This window comes from Montipora foliosa, chromosome 12 (assembly GCF_036669935.1).
Source record: "Montipora foliosa isolate CH-2021 chromosome 12, ASM3666993v2, whole genome shotgun sequence".
Taxonomy (NCBI): Eukaryota; Metazoa; Cnidaria; class Anthozoa; order Scleractinia; family Acroporidae; genus Montipora; species Montipora foliosa.
Genome location: NC_090880.1, coordinates 10,447,582 through 10,470,015, shown reverse-complemented (window position 1 = coordinate 10,470,015; position 22,434 = coordinate 10,447,582). Strand labels below are relative to the sequence as shown.

General features: G+C 38.3%; 1 protein-coding gene across 1 annotated transcript in view; it reads left to right on the top strand.

Annotated features, from left to right (window-relative positions):
• The window catches only part of LOC137978476 (DDB1- and CUL4-associated factor 5-like), a 20,187-nt gene extending 8,785 nt beyond the window's left edge, over positions 1–11,402 (top strand). The window contains exons 2-8 of the mRNA XM_068825417.1: positions 1,366–1,509; positions 1,731–1,767; positions 3,103–3,242; positions 7,662–7,794; positions 8,935–9,148; positions 9,522–9,716; positions 9,923–11,402. Of these exons, the coding sequence (XP_068681518.1) occupies positions 1,366–1,509; positions 1,731–1,767; positions 3,103–3,242; positions 7,662–7,794; positions 8,935–9,148; positions 9,522–9,716; positions 9,923–10,984 (1,925 nt within the window). The 3' untranslated portion in view covers positions 10,985–11,402. The remainder of the gene's footprint in view (positions 1–1,365; positions 1,510–1,730; positions 1,768–3,102; positions 3,243–7,661; positions 7,795–8,934; positions 9,149–9,521; positions 9,717–9,922) is intronic.
• Positions 11,403–22,434: the final 11,032 nt, after the last annotated feature.

Genomic DNA, 22,434 nt, shown 5'->3' with positions numbered 1-22,434 from the left:
AAGGCTTGTGCGCTGGGCATCAAATGTTTGTTGAAGTTCGATGGTGGATGTTTGGGTATATTCTACCAGCTCGTTGAGGATGTTCGTGGAAGCTTCCTGGAGGTGGAGTTCGCAACATGCTCGAAGTTGCTCATTGTCAGTGGCAAGAGCCAAGTTGAACTTAAGCTTAAGACCTTTCAGAATGGATAGAGCGAGTTTCAATTGAGTGTCGTAAAACCAATACCAAGAAAATCACTTTGGCCAATCAAAAGACAGAGACAATAAAGTAAACCAATCAAAATTCGAAGCAATTACAGGTACCCAACACAAAGCACGGGAAAATGTGCACGCGCGAGCCACAATTGGTTTTGGTTTCGCTTGTGATTGGTTGAAAAAGTGGCGCGAGAACTTTGAACCAATCACTGAGTGAAGTAATCATAAACCAAAGCAATTTGCTAATTACTTTCGACACTCAATTGAAAACCGCTCTATTGAAAGTTTATTCCAATTATTGATGATCTTGAATGATGATAATGATGAGGACCAGGCGGAACCTGGACCTGACTTGGACCTTGGCAAGCAGGTGCAATTCCCTTGTTTACACCAAGGATGAAGAGCGGTGCTGTCGCAGACAGTCTCTTAGTTGTAAAATCCAAAAGTGTTATTTACTTGGTTACATGCAGGAAATGTAGTTTGAAAAATTATGTGGGTTTTACTAGCAATGAATTCAAGATTAGATTCCCTAGGGCGTCCTAGGGTGCCTGAAGGGGTTAACGGGTTAACCAATCAAAAACTATGCCCCCTCCATTAAGCCATTGAGTCCTGGGAGTGAGACTTAACAGATTTTACCCTGTCTACCGCCAGGCTATTTTACTCGTCAACTGGGGGCATCCTAGGGTGCCTAAAGGGTGATTGGGTTAAAGACTGTGCTCCAATGTAGGCTTAAATCACATCCCCGCGTCTTAATAGAATTTCAATTTTTCAAACTCGTTTCATCATGTCTCAATGCATCTCTGAGTTTCAAACACATGTTGATAGAACTATAAACAAAATGCCTTTCTTTATCTTTGTTTGTTGTCACGGCCATACACTGTATAACTGAGTGTTTGATTGATTTCCTTTTAACCAATAATACTTTTCTGCACAAGTTCCCTGTTTTCCTTAAAATTCCCCTGTTAATTAAGATTCACAATGGTGGTAGATTTTTCTTGTATTCTGAAGGAGCTGGTGCCACTGGGAGTGGGGTGGGGGGGTCTGGATGAAAAAAATCTCCAGATTTTAGATTTCCAGAGGTTGGCATCTCTGGACTATTTGTCTCTAAAATTGTGAAAGTTTTGTCTTTTTATGTTTAAAATAGCTTTTATCTCTGTGTAATCAATTTAATAGGTGGTGATGATCGCCGTGTTATGGTTTGGAATGTTGAGAAATGTGTTTATGGAACTGGAACACCAGTCAGTTTGAAAGGAGAGCACAAATCTAACATATTCTGCACAGTCTTCGATAACGAAAACAGACACCTTTTTTCAGCAGGTATGAGGGATCAGTTTAATTCAACTACCCCCTGTTTCAAATCATGTTGCCTCTGATGGACCGTAAACTCATGATTTAATAGCAAAACTAGAATTCACTTGACCCTAATCAAGTGCCTGGGTAAGAGGTCTGTATGGATGTTCTTCAGTTGGTGTAACAAGCTTGAGAAGATTATAATTATCATTGAGTTTCTCACAAATTATTGCTGTTGTAACCCCCAGGTAATGATAATATGGCTCTGCGACACGACTTTGAGACGTAAGTGTACTGGATACGTACCATTCTACTTCTTTGATTTGAAATGTTTTTATTTTTTATTTTTATTTTTTACTAACTAAAGGCAGGTTTGGAAAACAATAAGCACTATTTCTACACATCAGGAAATTTGAAATTTCAATTTCAACTGATACATGAAGGGTCTAATATTATATATATTGAAATGGTTAGAACTACTGTAGTAGGATAAATTGACATTGCCTCAACATTGTTTCTTTAATTAATTCTTTAATAATATTATTATTGATCCTTGATAGCTGAAAATGACCTGTGATGCACTGATCATTGCTATGCTGAATTAACTTTGTTCCCATCTACAATGTACTACATTCTTTATTAGGCTGTTATAGATAAATGTTGCCATTTAGTGATGTTGGAACATTGGCGAAATCTCTAGTGAGTCAATCAGAACTTGTTTTCCCCAGCTGGTAATATTCTGAGGTGGGATCCTGCCGATTCTTTCAGGAATCTCACTTATGTCCCCGGTGGGATCCTTCCTCATTTAGTTGAGTCCAAAGTGCTGAAAACCCAGCACCTGAGTGTTTCAAGGTTTTTATACAAATGTAACTATTACAGAACTACGTACAGCACATGCAGTGTAAAGTATTAAGGTGGCTTAAACTAGTTTCAACGCTTCCAAGTAACACTCATATTAGAAGGATGAGCAGCACAACAATGTCTTAACAATTATTGTGAAACCAAAGGAAACTAGAATTATTGCTGAACAAGATAAGTCATTATTGTTATGTAATATGTCACCAGGCCAATTGGCAAGCCCTGTAAAAACACCCTTAATTTTTTTTAGTTGCTTGTATCTCAAAAACAAAGTTGGTAACTCCCATGTTCTATTTCTCAAAAGCAATCGGAAGGGCAAGATTAAACTTTTTGCAAAGTTTAAGAAAATTCTGTCCAGTGAATTCAGAGCCATGTGAATTCTGTGATTTTGTTAAGGTGGCTTTGAATCCGCTATACAGAATTTTATAAAACGTTGCCAAAAGTTTCATATTTGTGGCCTTCTGACCACTTTTCAGCAATAAAAAAGGGGGTCATCAAGTTCGTTTTTGAGATATGAGCAAGTAAATCCAAAACATAGGGTGATTTTGCTAGACTTTCCCGTTGCCAATGAAGGTAACTTACTACATCACAATAATATTATGATCACATCTTGTTTGGAAATAATCAGTGTTTCATACCGTACCATAACATTGCTGTTATGTGATACAGTGTTGTAGCGTCTTTAGATCTAAAGAGAGTGTCTTCTAAGTGTTGAAACTATTTTTAGCCAACTTAACTGACACTGAATGTTAATGTTTTCAGTTGTGAAACAGTTGGCATGTACTACCATGATGACCCAGTTTATGGACTTCATGTCCATCCAGAAGATAGCAATGTCTTCCTTACAGCTTCTGATGATGGAAAAGTGTTGTTGTGGGATATAAGGGCTTCTTCAGTTCGAGGTATGGTTTGTCCATTTTACAATAATAATAATAATAATAATAATAATTATTATTATTATTATTATTATTATCATTATAAATAATATAAACTGAAAACAATTCTCCATTCTAATGTCAATTGGTCAGTGCTCAAAGCAAGCCATACTAGATAGCCAATCAAATGCTCCCCTTGGATGGTGCAATTTTGCGTGATTATGTCACATTGATACGTGTGTGTACATGTAGCTTCTGCTCAAAGAGTCTGGCTCACCCACTTTACATTGTGTGCCTTTGTTGTTGTTATCCAGGAATTTGCAATGTCTACTTCCGTATAATTATGGGCAAGAAATCGTTAAGGTCTTTCAGCTTTCGAGTAAAAAATGAGAACAATTTCGTCAGGGAAATAAAAAATGTTTGAAGATCCAAGGGGGAAATAATTATTATCCTGTGAAATTAAATGAATTTCGATCACAGAAAACAGCAGAATACCTCAAGTGCCATTTGAGCACTTTTTGTGGTAGTGCACTACACGCTATGTTACCGAGTTGTAAGAGCGTCAGTCTGTGGTAACAATAGGCCCGCAGCGTGTGCATAACCCACGAACATAAACAGGTCTGTTGCAAGCTTGCTTGATTAACTTTCAACAAAATGACAACAGGTATGTTTTGCAGGTTGAAGGTTGCTGGTTGATTTAATTATAACTGGAAAACCGCTGGCACTTAAAAAAAAGGTAAAGCGATAGACTTAACCGTGACTGTTACATGAATAGCTAACCTTAGGCCTAATTAGGCCAAAAGAAAAGTTTTTAGGCCTAAGGTTAGCTATTCATGTAACAGTCACAGTAAGTCTATTGCTTTTATACCTTTCTTTTAAGTGCCAGCGGTTTTCCAGTTATAATAATTAAATTTCAACCTGCAACCTGCAAAACATACCTACCTGCCGACAAAATGAGCCCCAAAATCGGCAACAATTTGTGACACTGATGAATAATTAAGCAGCTGTTATTTTCAAAACAGTGGAATTACCTGGTGATAAACTAACTCGTCTAGGAAAGTAAATTTTTGACATTGCAGAAACAATGGTCAACCTCAAGTGTTGAATTCGCACATTTCTTGTCAATTTTTAAAACACTTGAAAGAAAAAAAACAAAAACCCGGTGTCTTGCCAGCATTTTGACACAGATGTACACGTATCCTTTGTTTCACTCTGCCTGCTGAATTTGATGTCACTTTCGATTTTGCAATTTACTTGTTCAGCCAAAAGTGCAATAGAAAAATTGAATGTAGCAAAAATCTCCCAAAGTGTTTTTCACTGATTGTAACTTTATATTCTCGGTTCAAAATTTAAGTTGTTTTCATGTCTTAAATTTTATTGGTGATGGCAAAATATTATTTTTATTCTCAATCAGCACAACTGAAAACTTCCTTCTGCTCTTCCTAAAAGCTGTGTATCAATACTGGGTATTTAGTTAATTTTGCATCAAAATTAATTTTGTTTTGCATAAAGCAGGCTAACAAAATCTGTACCTTGCTTAGTTCGCATTTTTGAGCATTAAAATAGAATTTTGGGTCCTATGTTATGTGATGGCAAGTCGCCAGACAGGGCTGAACTTCAGTGAACTTTTGTCTTAGAAAGCTGTTGGATTCTCAGAGTTCACACTTAAACTTGTGGCGAAAAAGAAGTTGTAAGGGAACTTGAAAATGATCAACATATAAGCCTGGAAGCCAATGTTTCTTGATTCCCTTTTATTTTTATTCAATCTTTCTGGGTTTAATATTTTACTAGTAACCACATGTCTTCTCAGGAGGGCTATTTGCCATCTACCATGACACTATAATGATAGACAGTACCAAAACAATAATTATTGTGTATTAAAACTAAGTACTAGAGCTGCATATTATGCAAAGATAACTTGAATCTCCTGGAAGACCAAACGCAGCTCAGTTGACGCAATGCTGCAATGCGTGCCTATATTTTGTGAAGCATGGAGATGCGTCTGTAGTAAATTCACTTTTAAAATAAGGACAAATTTTCTTATTTGGGGTTCTATAATTTTATGATTTTAAAGTAAGGAAGTTTGTCTTATTTTTAGGCTCTAACTTTATAATGACACTGAACCTTACATGTAAATTTGAGTTTGAAACAAAGCTAATTTTTCTTAATTAACTATCTTAAGAGCATATGAACTAAAAACTAGTAAGGTCATTCTTAATTTAAAATTCATCATTTAAGAGCGAGCCATGTCATTTTGTAGAATTTTATGCAAATACAGTACATGTATATCTTTCAATGGGGAGAAAACAGTTTTCGAAGTGACCTGTACTGAATATATTTACAACTTTTAATTGTGAAAAACACCAAAAACTGTAACTCGATCTCGGCTCAACTTAATTCAAGCTCAACTCAAACTCAACTCAAACTCAACTCAACTCATAACTCAGTGAATAGCCGATCCCTTGAATAAGATGTATAAATTTATCAAACCAAAAAAAATTAAACCACAATACATTGCAAACGTATTTGATTATACCATAAACAATGAAATACAACTTGGAAAGAAACTTATAATTATGGAATTTAGGAGAATAGCAAATGTGTGGATTAAAAATTACGTAACAGAAAGGAACAACAACAATACTTAAGACAGATTTTACTTTTAAATGTACATGTACAATATTTATTACCCACAATAATTTAGCACAAATTGTAGCTATTTGAGGTGGGCAACAATAAAACAATAGTACAGGCTCAATAAAGAAGACAGGAATAAACAACAGCAAGAAAAACTATTACAAAATAAAGTAAATCAATTTAAGCTGAGTCTAGTAATACAGAAAGGAAAGAAAGATTAACTGCAGTCATACGAACATAAACCACCTCAGTCTCCAAAATTGACCTGCAGTTAAGATCCAGTATAATAAGAATGGATCAGGTTAGGACGAAATGAAACAGATATGTACATGTACATTTAGCTTAACACACTTTGGGAAAATCATTAAGTTGAGTACCCGAATACCTCAGAGACTTGTCCAAGGTTGGTCCTCTCTTGGTTCTTGGCAATATGAAGAGTATACCTTGGTACCCAAAGGGTTTGTTATTAATCTCTTTCCGGATGACACAAATTTTTTTTTCATCATAAAAGTGTGAATTTGTTTGTGAATCAGGAATCAGTTAATTGTCTTAACTGGCTTTCTGTAAACAAAAAAACCTTAGAGGAAGATATTAACAACATATAAGTCCACTCAAAAACTACTGGTATGTTGCCTTTAACCCTTTCCCTCCTGAAAGTTGAACGAACAAACTGATTTTACTTTGTCTAATGCCAGGTGACTTTACTTGTCAATGGGACCATTTTAGGGGTGAATGGATAAACCAAACTATTTCATCGTACAATCAAAATTAATAATTAGAAAAAACTTATGAAGTTAAGTGCACAAAATTTCTGGCTTTAAATAATAATAATAATAATAATAATAATAATAATTATGGAAGAAAAAATGAAACAGAAGGCTTGCAATACTTATGGGTGTATCGGACATTTGGGTGTGTCAAGCTCATTTTTGTCACCTCACATGAATTATTGTTTCATGTCTGGGATCCAAACATAAAACAGACTTCCAGGAAATGTATTTTTCCAGCTATTATGCACTTCCTACCTGAGTTGCTCACTATAAATGTCTATAAAGACAATGCTGCAATATTTGCCATTGAGTCATGTGCACAAACAACTTGCCCATCTTTCAGTTTGGAGACATGAAAGTCTGACTTGAGTTAAAGGGTATGTTTTAGGATATAAGATCAAGATTTGTGGGACAGTTCCTAATATCACTGTGTAGATTTTTATATTGTTATACTCAGAGATACTAGCTCTTTCGAGCTACTCACAATCCAAGTTTAACCCTTTCACTCCTGTGGGGTTCCCCATTGACGAGTAAAATTGTCTGGCGTTAAACAGTAAAATCTATAAGTGTCACTCTTGGGAGTGAAAGGGTTAATGGGGACATAGTTTTTGACTGAATCTAGCTGTTGTTAACCCTTTCACTCCTGTGGGGTTCCCCATTGACGAGTAAAATTGTCTGGTGTTAGACAGTAAAATCTATGTGTCACTCTTGGGAATGAAAGGGTTAATGGGGACATAGTTTTTGAGTGAATCTAGCTGTTGTTAACCTTTCACTCCTGTGGGGTTCCCCATTGACGAGTAAAATCGTCTGGCGTTAGACAGTAGAATCTATAAGTTTCACTCTTGGGAGTGAAAGGGTTAAATAAAGGTTATATGTATACATGTATGTATGTATGTAAAAGTGATACCAAGCCTTAAGATAGGTAGCTGTTAAAGATCAAATACCAAACAGAGAGATTATTACTCTAATAGTTGTAGTATCTCAACTCGATTTGGATTCTCCAGTAATCTCAAACTCATTTCTAATCCTTTCACTTCAGGTTCATCAAGTTGTGTTGCTAATCTTGAATCAGCTTTCCATGCTGCTGTTTTTAATCCAGTGGATTATAATGTAATTGCTACTGCCAACTCCAAAAAGGGTGTACAGCTGTGGGATATCAGAGTACCCATAAGGTTAGCAAGCATATCACACTAACAGTGACATAACCTTTTCTTTATGTAAGTTGAACAGGAGAGCTTATCTTTCATGCACAACCTCACAATCCAGTAAAAATATCAGCTGTCGGTCAGTTGTAACTTTCTAAGCACTTTTATATTGTAATTTAGCCAAGGGTTGGTCAGCAGGAAATGCAACTTGCAGACAACAACCTCCCTGACTTCATTGTTGAGAATGACCTGGCCCCTGGCAGTTGTTTAAAGGCTGGATAATTTTATCCAGTGGATTAAGTCACTATCCAGAGTATAAAATATACTTCAAAGTATAAAAGAGTATAAAATTACTTAGATGTGCTATAATTGTTCATATTCTCAATTATGTGAGCAAATACAGAAATTGTTGCTCAGATTGAAACTTTCGGATGGTGACTTATCCCACGGATACAGTTATCTTGCCTTTGAACAACTGGGGCCTGGGGTCATTTCTCAAAAGTCCCAAGCCTTTACGGGTCAATTTTGGGTGTTGCAATTTCTTCTGTATCTCAAGAACGGAGAGGATTTAAGTCGTCAAACTTCACAGACATGGCTTCCAAAACAAGCGGTTGGCAGTTTCACAAATAACTTCTCAGGCCCGAAAAGTTTTCGGGACTTTCGAAGAGAAACAGGCCCCAGGTTGATATACCAATTGCACACTGGGTTGACATATCATGAAGTCAGTTGGCCAAACTCAACCACATACCCAAGCTCTCTTTATTTCTCTCCCTTCCTGTCAAGAGTAATACCCTGATTGAATCTCGTGAAACCCTAATTGGAAATACCGTAGGTTTTTAGAAAAGTTGATGGGAGGGGGAGGCTGGGTGATTTGCCCTCTTTGTGTTTGGGTGAAGTAAAAAAGAAAGTCGCATTACAGTGAGTGCTGATGAGCATAGTAATAACGCACCCCAAATATTAATGACGAGTGAACGGGCTTTCCGTAAGGTTGCCAAGTTAGTCTCGTTATGTAAATAATGTTAGTGCTGCTATTTTAAGTGTCAACAAGCTCTTAAGTTCTGAGAATTTGAAGTGTAGCCATCTTTAAAATAATTTGTGACTATTATAGATGTGAATGTAACTAACCCTTCCCATGACAGTAAGATACATTGTCATTTTCTCCAATAGCTGTTTGAAGCAGTTTAGTTGTGATATCGGTCAAATGTGTGCCATGGGACTAAAGTGGAACACCACAGGTGACATGATAACAGCTCTTCGTCGCCGCCTCCCTCCTGTTTTGTACCATGTGAAACGCTCTTCTCCAATTGCCGAGTTTCACCATCCTGGCTACAGCAATGTGTGCACTATGAAGAGCAACTGTTTTGCAGGAAGTAAAGATCAGGTGCTGTATAGTTTGTCCCAAACCTGAGTTAATTAGTGCAGTTAAATACGTGTTGGTGTACGTGCATTTTCCAACTTATGGGAGTTGTGAGTTGAAATCAGTCATCACACGATCTATTTCAATGGGACCTCTTCTTAAGGTTGTTTTGTTTTGATATTTGAATGATTCCTAAAGCTCCCAAGAGTGGGTAGCAAAGAAAACAAAAACACAGTCTAGTCACAGCCACGGCCTAGCTGACGTTAATTCAATCAGCAAATGGTAAATGGAGGATTTCTGGTTTCAGTGCTAGTGCTGCGAATTAATCACCATAACTCAATTATTATGGTGATTAATTTGCAGACGTGTAAATTTACATTTGTGGTTCATATTTTAGTATGTCGTATCTGGCTCTGATGACTTCAATGTGTACATTTGGGAAGTTCCAGATGACTGGGATGATGGAGGTCTGTTGATAACAGTTGGAAGAGCATTCCTGGTGCTTCAAGGCCATCGCTCCATTGTTAATCAAGTTCGTTTTAACCGCGCTAACCACATGCTTATATCAGCAGGTGTAGAAAAAGTCCTCAAGGTTGGTTACCTTTTTTATCTGATCGTTTTGATTTATTTAGATATTTCTATAGCTTCCAGAAATTTGTTAATTCCATAATAATGATGAAGGATAGTTTAATGATGTTTTAATGGTCTCTTCATCACTACAACTCTTCTTGACACGATAATTATTAATTGTGACAGCTATCTAAAAAAAACTTGGATATTTATTCCTTGTTCTTTGAGGTATGGAGTCCTTTCCCGGTTCCAGGAGGATGCAGTAGCACAGATGTTATTCCCGGAAATGTACGTCAGCCTTATTCGCATAGTGACTATCTTGGTTTCATCCAGTATGGTGGCCTCCCGTTGTCTCACGATGAATATGAAAACAGATCAACTGAAGAAGACCCACGCATGCTAGCCTTCTTTGATTCTCTTATTGAGCGTGAGAAAGAGAACTTTTGCTCTGACTCAGATGATAGCACGTGGGAGGATTTACACCTCAGTCTTATCCTTCAAGGCGGAAGTAGCGAGGATAGTGATAATGGCACTATTGGAACAAGTGTGAACCGTCTTCTTGCCAGGGAGCTTCTTCATCGGCCAACCCAAAGATCCCCCGAAAGGGAACCCAGTGCAAATACTTCAGGACAAGGCGCACTTCGACGACTTAGATATTTGAAGAATGCCGCTGTTATTCGAGATCTGTTAAATAGAGACAGTAGTAGTAGTAGTAGCCGTAGTAGCGATGAAGAGACAGGGAATTGCATTCCATTGAATGAACTTGCCAGTGGCGATGACAACGGTCAAAATAGTAAACGTTCCTCCGTAACGTTTAATCGGCCTCGGCGTAATACAAGCAGACGTTACCGTTTTCGCAGCCGTATACGGACGGAAGGCGAAAGAAGTCGTGCGGCAAGCGATTCGTCATCTAATAGCGAAGATCAAAACACTGGGACAAAGACGGAAGCAAATAGTAAGGTTAATGTTCTTTTCGTGGCTCAGGGTAACGATAGCTGCAGTACTGGTAACAATAAGGTTTATAAAAACACAGACGACAGTGATAATACTGACACTCCACGTCTAAGAATTACTTGCGAAAACGGAAATGTAGGGGCGGCATGTAGCGAAGGACATAGCTGCGTTGAAGGCCAAGAAGCAAGCAGAACTTTAAGGAAAGGAAAGAAATATGTTAACTCTGTCGTTTCCTCAGATAATTCCAGGTGTAGAAATAACGCTGATGATGAAAACACGATAAAAACGTTCGAAAAGGAAGATGATTCTGCCTCTGAAGATGATCAAAGATTTTGAAATAATTGCATGTAATATCATTTTGTTTGTCTATGCGAATTTTCCGAAGCAGTAATACCAAGGGTGGATCTTTACTGGAAGAAGAATGCATTTTGAACTTACTCCTCGTGCAAGGGTTATCCCTTCCATCGTTTGGGGTGCAGAGATGGCGCAGTGGTGAGAGCACTCGCCTCCCACCAATGTGGCCCAGGTTCGATTCCCAGACTCCGCGTCATATGTAGGTTGAGTATGTTGGTTCTCTACTCTGCATCGGGAGGTTTTTCTCCGGGTACTCCGGTTTTCCCCTTTCCTCAAAAATCAACATTTGACTTGATTTGATTTGCGTTAATTTGTTAATTTCAATCTACAGTGTCCTCAATTAGTGCTCCAGCGCTAGAAGATTAGACACTTAAATAAAGTTCCTTTCCTTTCCTTTTCATTTCTATGAAGTACCCGTTTCTTTTACCCAAAATAATCACTTCCGATGTAAACTAAAACCGACAACGTTGTTAGTGAAACATGCCCGGGTTAAGGCCTGCCAGTGTAAATTCCGACAAGCGTCATGGCCCAAAAAGTAGCGACAGCACGTAAAATGAAATCCCGACGAATGACATCATTTCTCAGCAAAATTCCGACAGCGACGTCAAGGCCGAGAATTTAGCGAAAAAGGAAGAAAAAGGTACGGTGGTTTGGCATATTTTAATTGAAGACCGAAAATACGCCAGAAGTAATTTTGCCAAGGTCAATTTTCTTTGTGCTTCAAGGGGCTTCAAAGCAGGTATAAGAAATCTGATGAGATCTATTGAGCCCCGTGGCATTACATGTTTTTATTTCCTTGATTTCAACCTTCAACTCCCTATCCCCACCCCGCCTACCATTACGCGTCGATTTATAAGGTCAGTTGGTTTCACACAATTTTTCTTTTCGTCCACAAAAATGACTGGAAAGTACGGTGGCCCGTAAGGGTCATGCTGGTGTTGTTATATTCTGCAAGTCGAGAATTTCCTATCTCGACTTATAACGCGAAATCTCGCACTATAAGACGATATCTCGTATTATAAGACGAGATCTCGCATTATAAGTCGAATGGGACATTGGGATTTTCGGTTTTGCGGTTTTGGCTATTTTTTAGATCGGTTTTTGTGCCAAAAGACTTCGATTTTTCGGTTTTGGTGTTCATTGCGGTTTGCGGGTTTTTCGGTTTTTTAACATCTGGTTAATCTTTATTTAACCACGGTGCAATTCATCAGCAATGTAAAAACCATATGTACAATGAAAAATTTATAGATTGAAGTTTGTCCATATAAAAAGGGGAGGGATGCTCGTCGTCTCGCTTAGGGGTCTAAATTTCCGATTTTGGTCCCACTTAGGGTGTTTTGGGCAAAACGCAATCATATGTAGCCGTGAAGGTCTCCTTTAGGGTTGCTCGCGAAGAAATATAAACTTTTATATTTCTTCACGCAGGTGAAAGTATTTAGATGATAATGTCTTTGCCATCATTAAAAGTCACTGTATTTTTTATTTTTCTGTGTTATAATATGGTCTCTTTTGGGGGTCAAAAAACGCCTGGGCCACGCCCAGATTGTTCTCCTTTAGGGGTTTAATGTAAAATTTCCGACGAGCATCCCTCCCCTTTTTAGATGGGAGTCCCGCCGGGGGGCGGTGAGGTTCAATATTCGACTGCTGTTTTAAGTAAGTATCTGTTTATTACCACATTTAACCTTTGAGCAAGTTCCTGCTGCCATGTAAAACAAGGAACAAACAGTATCGGTTAGCTTCTTCGGTGCAATCGCATGTTTTAGACCAAGATTAAACATTCCATTGGAATCTCCAAACTGTCAGGTCTTGGTTTTGAAATAGAAATGTTCAATTAGAGAGTTTCGATTGAAGTTTCCAGAGCTATAGCTTTTTGCGTTTGCAAATTGTTCAAATTCTCCTAAGTTTACTTAACTTGGCCCTATTACCAGCTGCTTGCCCACAAAGTCCGGGCTCGATAGAGCGGCAGAAAGCCTATGATTTTAGCAGATACTAAAAGATATGAAGGCTTTAGACATGTCCATGACATTCACAAATACTTTGATGAAATAAAGTGTTAGTGTAGTTTGCTCTGTATGCAAATTGTATCGGTTTTCTGACAGTTTTGTATGCGGTTTTCGGTTTTGGCCGATTTTTTTTTATGGTTTTGCGGTTTCTAATACTCCCCAGTGTCCCCCTAGAAGTCAAGATTTCGCATTGTAAGACGAGATCTCGCGTTGTAAAAAGAAATCTCGATTATAATGCGAGATCTCCACTTAGGGTTACGGTTAGGGTTAGTGTTGGGATGGGAGACCAAAACAATAAACCCCTCATGGAAACAAGAAACATCTGACCGAAAATACTATTAACGCTAACAAATGCGAACTCAGCAAGGTACAGATTTTGTTAGCTTGCTTTATGCAAAACAAATATTGATACACAGTTTTCAGAAAGAGCAGAAGGAAGTTTCTCGGACGGTCGATCGAGAATGAAATATTTACGACATGAAAACAACATTAATTTTGAACCGTGAATATAGAATATAAAAAGTTACGATCAGCGACAAACATTTTGGGAGATTTTTGCTACGTTCAAGTAAATTGCAAAATCGAAAGTGACATGGCCGGAATTCAGCGGGCGTCGTGATTAAGTTACCGCGGCATGTTTACTCGCCAAACAGTGAAGCATCTGTGTCAAATGATGGCAAGATACCGGGTTTTTGTAAGTTTCTTTTTCTGTCAAGTGTTATAAAGTTTGACAATGAAATGAGCGAAGTCAAAACAAAGATCACAATCGCCCAACTCTTGTTTATGCAAAGTCAAAATTTACTCTCCAAGACGCGTACGACGTTATTTATCACCAGGTAATTCCATCATTTTGGAAATAGCAGCTGCTTTATTATTCATCTGCGTCACAAGTTTTCACTGATTTTGGGCCTCATTTTGTTGAAACTCAAGCACGCTTCCAACAGGCCTGTGAACCCTTCCTGCTTACAGAGCAATACTAAAAAACCTCTCCCATAGCACATTTGAACCTTAAGCTCGAAAATTCAATACACAACATGATATTATAATTCACAAAGGCAGAAAATACCACAGAATCCTTTTCCAGCGAAAATTTTATTGAAACAAACAACATATTTGCTCTTAGAGGCGAAAACCTCTTCCTATTTCATTGCGTGCGTGATCGACAAGAAACTCAATTGTGTTGAATTACCATGTACTTCAGGTAAATCCTGCTCACTTTGATTTCGTCTCGACGGGCGATAGATTGTTGTCGAAGTCCAGTACTCGTCGCTTTTGAGATTCATGCCTAGTTTATCCAACTGACTTTCCATTATTGAGCTCCATAAGGGTATATTTTGTTTAAGGATCCACTAAAACGCCATTCGCGTTGCATGACCTTCGACGCCATTGCAGGCTAAGTTGATGATTCTACTGTGTCCACCAGAGAAATCTACGCAGTTCCACTACCCTCTCGATCCTAAGAAAATACGCGCAAAAGGCTCTATACACAAAGGCAACACTTACCAGGGGAGTGACAGGCAAGACTTTTACCGACACGGAAAAAAAAAAAAGAAAAAAAGACAACAAACAAACTAAACGCAGACCTCGACTGGGTTTGCCCATAGGCAACCCAGTAAAAAGGAAAAATCCGCAAACCGCAGCAGCCGTGGGTGTCTCGGTGCGCCCGAGACACCCACGGCTGGAGACTGAGCCTAGGCAGAGCTTAGAGCTCTCGATCTGGGAACGAGAATGGAATGCTCTGATGACCTCTGCTACAATTATAAACAGTGTCTTTCGGAGGCTCGAAGATGGCGGCCACTTTGGTATTAACACGTGGAGGGTGTACATTGATGGAAATTCAACACGCTTTTATTATAAATAATGGTCATGAAAATGCAGGTGACTTGAAAGCCTTATCTCATGCATTGAAGAAACTCCAAAATGACCTTAACTCTTGTTTAACGGAAGTTATGATGCAGGAAACTTCTGGTTCTCAACTGGAAGGTAAGACTTTATTTGGCTTGCTTCATTATAATTAAAGTTTAACAGAAGGGTTTCCTCATATTTAGTTTCCCTTAAAATGATAACTTAGAAACGCAACTGCGCCTGCTACGGTTGACAATGCGTCAAAATTTTTCGTGCTGGCGATCAGTGTACATTGTAAATTAGCACAGGCGCCCCATGCTCAGTTTGAGGGAAAGCAAATTAGTAACTGCAGAATACCCCGCCACATCGAGTATCTTAACAAGCTGGCTACGCGGTACGCGGTACGCGGAAAGAATTTAAGTCAAGATGGCGAAGTATCTTTACAAGCTGGCTACGCGGTACGCGGAAAATTTAAACGGGGACATAGTTTTTTCACGCTGTTAGCTTAACCCTTTAAGCCCCGAGGGGTTCCCCATTGACGAGTAAAATCTTCTGGCGTTAGACAGAGTAAAATCTATAAGTGCCATTTGGCACTATCGGGGCTGAAAGGGTTAAATGCTAGTGTACACTAACCCTAACCGAACCGTAAAATGAAGGCTAAAATTTTAAACGAGTGCTTAGACCTAATCACTGAAACGAGGGTAATTGTGAAGAAGAGCTCCCCAAAAAACCTGTCGGCCGACTGTCGGTCAACTGTCGGCCGACAGTCGGCCGACTGTTGCCCAACTGTCGGCCGACTGTTTGTGTTATGTTTGAGGCCAAAGTGTTGGCCGACTGTCGGCCAACAGTCGGCCGACAGTCGGTGACCTGTTGGCAACCTGTCGGTAACGTGTCGGTAACCTGTCGGCCAGACAAACTAAAATGATCGTAAGCATTTACTTGTCTATTGCTTCTAAACTACGCGAAAAGAGCTAAAGGCAGTTCATAACGATACCTTGAGCAGCACTTATACTACTAATATGGCTTTTGTCCACTGTTTTAGCGTTGGCTAGCGATACTTGCCCACATTGTAAACATCATTCATACATACATGACATGAGAGGCCGCGTTGCATTGTAGGGCGATTTCAAGGAAAGTGTTTGTCTCCTCTACTAACTATGTATTGATACGTAGCTTATGGTTTTCAGAGTGAGTTTTTTTAGCAGAGTTTTCGATTAAATTATCTTCCAATGCGATTCTTAGATTGTCTGGTGTGTTGTAAATTACGCAAGTGATATATTCTATACGCATCTGATAACAACTGATAACAGTTGATCGGATCGGTAAGTACCGGTAGGTGAAGTCTGTCTAGTAATATATCACCATTACGGAATGTCACGTTAACTGCTCGTTTTTACTACAATTTTTCTTTTTTCTTAACCGATCGGTAACCTGTTGGTTAGCTGTCGGTAGACTGTCGGTAAGCTGTTGGTCAACTGTCGGCCGACAGTTGACCGACAGTCGGCCGACAGGATTTTTGGGGAGCTCTTCTTCACAATTACCGAAACGAGTGCTTAGGCTTAATCGGTAAACGAGTGCTATATTCATCACACGATTGTGTTAAAAAGCGTATGTAGTTTAAGCGAACCGTGAAATGAAATCTTAAATTTGTAAAGAGTTCTTAGGCCTAATTTCTGAAACGAACGCTTAGGGTTAATCAGGAAACGAGGGCTATATTCTTCACACTATCTCGTTAAAAATTCTAGTTAACCGAACCGTAAAATGAAAGCTAAAATTTTAAAAGAGTGCTTAGGCCTAATACTGAAACGAGCGCTTAGGCTTAATCAGTAAACGAGTGCTATATTCAGCACAAGATCTCTGTTGTCGAGTCCACAGTTCCACAGTCTCTTGTCTGTGGAATTACTTAGGCTTTGACGCTTTAAGAACGAGGAATGTCACGGCGTACCGCGTACCGCGTAGTCAGCACATATAACATCGCTGCGCCATTTTGAAATTTAGTTCGTTTGGAATTTAATCCAAATGGCGGGGTATTCTACAGTATTGAGCATTCCTATTTGTGGGTACCGCGTAGCCCGCTACGTGGAATATAGTTCGAGTGGCGGGGTATTCTGCAGTTAAGCCACAAATTAAAATCTAAGGATTTGTATGGAAATTCCGATAAGAGACTTGAGAAGATAATTATAGGAAAAAATTATCAATTAAAAAGCCTAAAGTTATTGCCATTGTGGGTCGCTTCCCTCCTGTTCCTGTGGGTCGCTTCCTTCCTGTTTTTTTTTTTTTAATACGGCTCTGTTAATTGTGTGAGGTTTTTTCTGTTGACTGCTGGCCAATCATTCGGCTAATCTTTATTAAGTTGAGGACAATAATTTATATTTATCAGGTTTTTTAGTCATAATCTTTCGACTGGGTACATAGCTAGTAATTATCATCATCATCATCATCCATTTTACAGAGCATCACTCTGTGGATGCCAGCTCTGACCAGGTTTGGGGAGGCCTGCCTGTCCTAGTTTGCCCATCTATTTCAAGATAGATTATCCAGTTATCACTTCTCGTTAAAAGTGGAAACTCTCTTGGGCATTAAAACTAGAGATCTAGCTCTAATCCATCCAAGCCACGCTTCTTGAAAAGTACATTTTTGTTTACATTATCATCCACTGTATCATTGCATGACAGCTCTTTCCTCTGTAATTGTGACAAGTCCATCTTCCTCAGAGGCCAGAATTCACTTCTGTACAGCACTACTGTATGGTCTAGCATTATGACTAAGGCAGAAATTCCCTGGATTTATACCAGGCAGCTCTTACTCTTGTGATTGCTACAGCCTCAGCTACCACCATCAGATATGGTATCTCCCACGCAACAAAAGGAGTCTATAAACTCCAGTTTGTGGTCGTTGACTAATATGTTATTTGCATAAAAATTTGGTTATGGTTTGTTCTCTCATGGCATCAGCTTGTCTACAGCACTGTCATGGTGCTTGATTACGGTATTTGTGGCTTGAATCATCAAGCTTTGTTTTGAACAATGATTTAGGGTAGAATTGCTTTGTTTTGACAATGCCTTGTCATCCACTGATGGGCAGTGGAGTCCATTTCTAGTGTCTCAGGAGTATGTGTGGGTATCTTGCAAAATATCACCACTCTTTACTAATATAGAGAGTTTTTTGTAGTGAACACATATAAATTATAAATAAACGAAAAAAATTGCATCGGGCATTGGGGCCCTGAAATGCAAATGACCTTTGTCCCAGTCTCAACATTGCTGTCTATTTTTAAGTTGTTGTTCAGGCACATTTCCACTACTGCTCTGTCTTGTGGGACAATTGCAACAAAATCCTTGCTGACAAGCTCCAAAAACTACAAAATCGTGCTGCGAGGGTTTTGACCTTTCTAGCTATGACACTTTTGCTGACGTACTTATTCAAAAATTGGGCTGGAAGAAATTCTAAAACCAGTGCAAATTCCAAAAAGCTGTCATGGTTCACAAATCACCCTGAATATCTTTGTAATATGTTGGTGGACTGTGGCAGCCTGACTACCTATTCCTTGAGAGACTGAGTGCAAACTGGTTGTTGACGCGGTGCTATGGAATAGCCTGCCTGTTGAATTGCGGCAAGGAAGTACTCTGATTGCATTTCCTTCAGGCTGCAGAAGCTTCTTTTAGCTATAATTAGTACTTTAATACACACGGCACCCCTGGTAAGCAGGTTAAATAATTCCTACTTTATTACTGTTTAAATTATAAATTGTGACTTGTAGATTAGGATTATGATATATGTAAGTTTTGATTTAGCTTTTAAATTGTACTTGAGTGTAGATTGGTAGATATGTATATATTTTATAATGTTTTATAAATCCTGAGGAGTTTCCTGTGTATAAATAAAGATTGACTTGACTTATATTCTACCTCCACTTGATTTATTGGTTTTTCCTTGTTTCTAACTCCATGCCAATATATAGGTTTTATCATCCCTGGCAACTTTTTGCTATAGGTCTTTTCAGTTTGTTTCTTATTATGAAGCAGTGTTTCAGAAAAGAGGGGTTCTCGGGTCCAAAACCCTACAAGGTCAGCTTCATGACCTGACAAATTAATAGAAAATTTATTATGGTTTGGTGGGAGCTGCAGAAATTTGACCTGCTCGAATTCCTTGATGACACCCTGCCTTACAAACGTATCTGGAAGCCTGTTGAATAGGAACTGCTGAGGCAAGGCATCCAAAGTCAACAAGTTCGACAATACCGGTAATATATGCTATCCGTAGCCTCTTGTTGCATGAAATGTTGTTTATGAGGAGAAGTGTTGGTGTAAACTAAAGCTCCAGAAGCATGAGAAATATGCAAAGACTTTGACGCTCTCCGTCATTAACTTCAATGTGTGTTTGCACTCTATACAAGAAATAGCTTTCTGTATCCGTCCTTTGAAATATGAGTGAATGAAATGCTAATGACATTTCAGTACAATCCCCTTGCTCAATGTTTACAAAATTTTTCATTTCATTAAATTCAATTTTATTTATGGAAGCCTCAAGGTTATCGTGATTTTGTTTTTCACAGTTATTTAGATTTTTTAATTGAAGTGGGAATGAAGTTCCTTTGAAAATTAAATCTGTTTTTGTATTTCTTACATCTGAAGTTCTTTCAACATTTTTCTCAACAACTTTTGTTTGTCAATTATCACGAAGTACACCGTTTGAAAGAGAGATGATCAGATTTGTATTGAATGCTGCTTATTGCCTTCGGTTTGGAAAGGATGGAAGAATAAAACGTTTCCAAATAAAAGTTCATGCAAAGTGAATCTTGGAAGGTAAAATCTTTCTAAATCAGGGTATCAGGATCAAAATTGTGATCATAGATTTTTTTGATTTACATGTAGCAACATTTTGCAAAGTAAAATCATTTGCTTTCAATTAGTGTTTTCATTTTTTTCAAAGGTTCACATCAATTCTGTTGTTGTTCAAAATAATATTGATACTGTGGGATCTTTCTTTTTTTTGAATAAATTCATCAGGGCTTAATTTTCGTACAATTTATTTTTTTTCCCTAAACAGTAGTTAGTTCATTTTTCAGTTGCTTTTTAGGGAAAAACTAGAATGGATTTTAATTTTAAGGAGTTCAGCATGATAATGATGATCATAATAATAATAATAATAATAATAATAATAATAATAATAATAATAATAATAATAATAATAATAATAATAATAATATCTGAGAATGGCATGGGTGGATGAAAAAAAAGCCTATGACAGTGTCGATCGTGGATGGTTGGTGGAGATGATGCATATACACAAGTTTCCTAGATGGTTATGTAAAGCAATACACAACTTGTGTATTTGCTGGAATACGAGGATAGTGGCTAAAACAGAGAAGTCATGCTCGCTTCGCTTTAATAGAGGACTACTCCGGGGTGATAGTCTTTGTCCACGGTTGTTTACGTTGTGTATCAACCCAGTTGCTTGGAAACTCAAAGCGACAGAGGGATATCGCCTTTCTAAGCCCATTAATACGAGCATTACACACTTGTTGTATATCGATGATTTGAAAGTATAAATTGCAGCTTCTGAGAGTAAACTTGGCAGTGTCCTAAAGTCAATAAGATCAGCGATGAGTGATATTGGATTGGAATGGAATTCCAAGAAGTGTGCTGTGATCCACGTTAAAAGAGGAGAATGTCTGAATAGCGAAGGAATTAAGCCAGATGAGTCATCATTGATAGCGTCCCTTAATGGTGGCGAGGAGTACAAGTTTCTAGGGGTATTGGAGAGCCTCTACAAAGACTGGCAATAATATGGTCAAGTCCATTGTCAGATTATAATAAAGTCATAGCATCAAATCAATATGCCTTTCCTGTGATGGGATATCTGATGTAGACTTTAAAGTGGCCGATAAATGCTTTGAAGAGCATTGACAGACAAGTGCGGCAAATCATCGTTGATAGTGGTGGGAAGCATCCTGCTGGTTCCATGGCTCTGCTGCATTTGTTAAGGGACAAAGGAGGAAGAGGTCTGCGGTCGGTAAAGCAAGAATATAAGAACGTAAAGATCAAGGCGGCCTTAAAGTTATATAATAACCCAGATCCAAGCATCCAACTCGTCAAACACTTTGAGGAACGGTCAGTTGAGCTTAGTTGCCAGTCTATTCTTAAAGATTCTGTCAAGTTTGCTACAGAGATAGGTCTCATCCTTTCTCTAGACAGTTCTGTTGCAAGATGTTACTCAGAAAGTGGAGAGGAGATCCCTGAGGAAAAAATCAAGACAGTTATCAGGGAAGCATGCGAAGACAAGTTGATGGACACTATGAGAGATGAAAAATGGCAAGGAAAGCTACTGAGTGCAAGATATGAGGATCAAGAACTAAAAGTTAAGAGTTGTTTTGCTTGGCTTAATGAGTGGCCAGATTGTCCAATGCATACAGTAGCGGGAATGTTTGAGTTGTATGAACAGCTCTTGCCCACCAAGATCTACTCTAAACACAAGACTCGTGTTACCCCAGAAGGTAATGTGACGTGCAGATTATACAATAGAGCACCGGAGACAATGGCACATGTGTTAGCGGGCTGCTCAGCACTTGCTCAAAATAAATATCTAGAGAGGCGTAACGCTGCTCTGAAAGTTCTATTCTATGAGGTGTTGCATGCCCTAAAGTTACTCGAAGATGTTCCACCGTGGTACTCTCCATGAATCGAGCCAGGCAGAGGCCTATTGGGACATCCCTGTATATGAAGAACACCACGAAGTGAGAGCAAATAGAGTATATGCCCGGATTGTCGATCATGTAAAGAAGAAGGCCTTGCTGATAGAAATGAGCTGCCCATGGATCGGTAATAGAGGTAAGAAGGATGAAGATAAGACGGCAAAGTATGGTCCCCTACGGTGCGAGTTAAAACAAAGGTATCCAGACTACAAGATTGAACAGACTAATGCCATCATTGATGTGTTGGGAGGTTGGGGTGAGGAAGTCGAGAGAGACATCTTTGGAATCGCTGGGGATAAAGCATCAAAGGTTCTAAAGAAGATGCAGAGCAGCATCATTTCCAGCTCATTGAACATTGCCAGGACATTTAAAGTTTTGAATTAACGAACTATGAATGAATTGAATGTAATTGTAGAAGTGTAAATAGTGCATACAGATGTTAATAAACTGCCATAATAATAATAATAATAATAATAATAATATTATTATTATTATTATTATTATTATTATTATTATTATTATTATTATTATTATTATTATTGATGAGGTTATACATGTAGTAATTTAACATCTTTCTAGTGTTATTAATATTCTTATTTTTTTTAATCGTTTTTTTCTAGCTAATTTTCCTTAGTTTGAATTTATCTTTCCACAATTTTGAATGGGGAAAAATTTGACTGAATCTTGAATGGAGCAAAAAGAACAAGATTTAACTAGAAATTTGACTTGTTTCAACTAGAAAAGAAAAAAATCCTCATTTGGACTGGAAATTTGACTGGACCGAGGTTTTGACTTCAAGGCAAAATCCATTTTAGACAAATGGACCGAGATAAGCATTTTTATAACTACTGACTTTGACCATCAGATACATGTATGGTACTCTCCAGTTG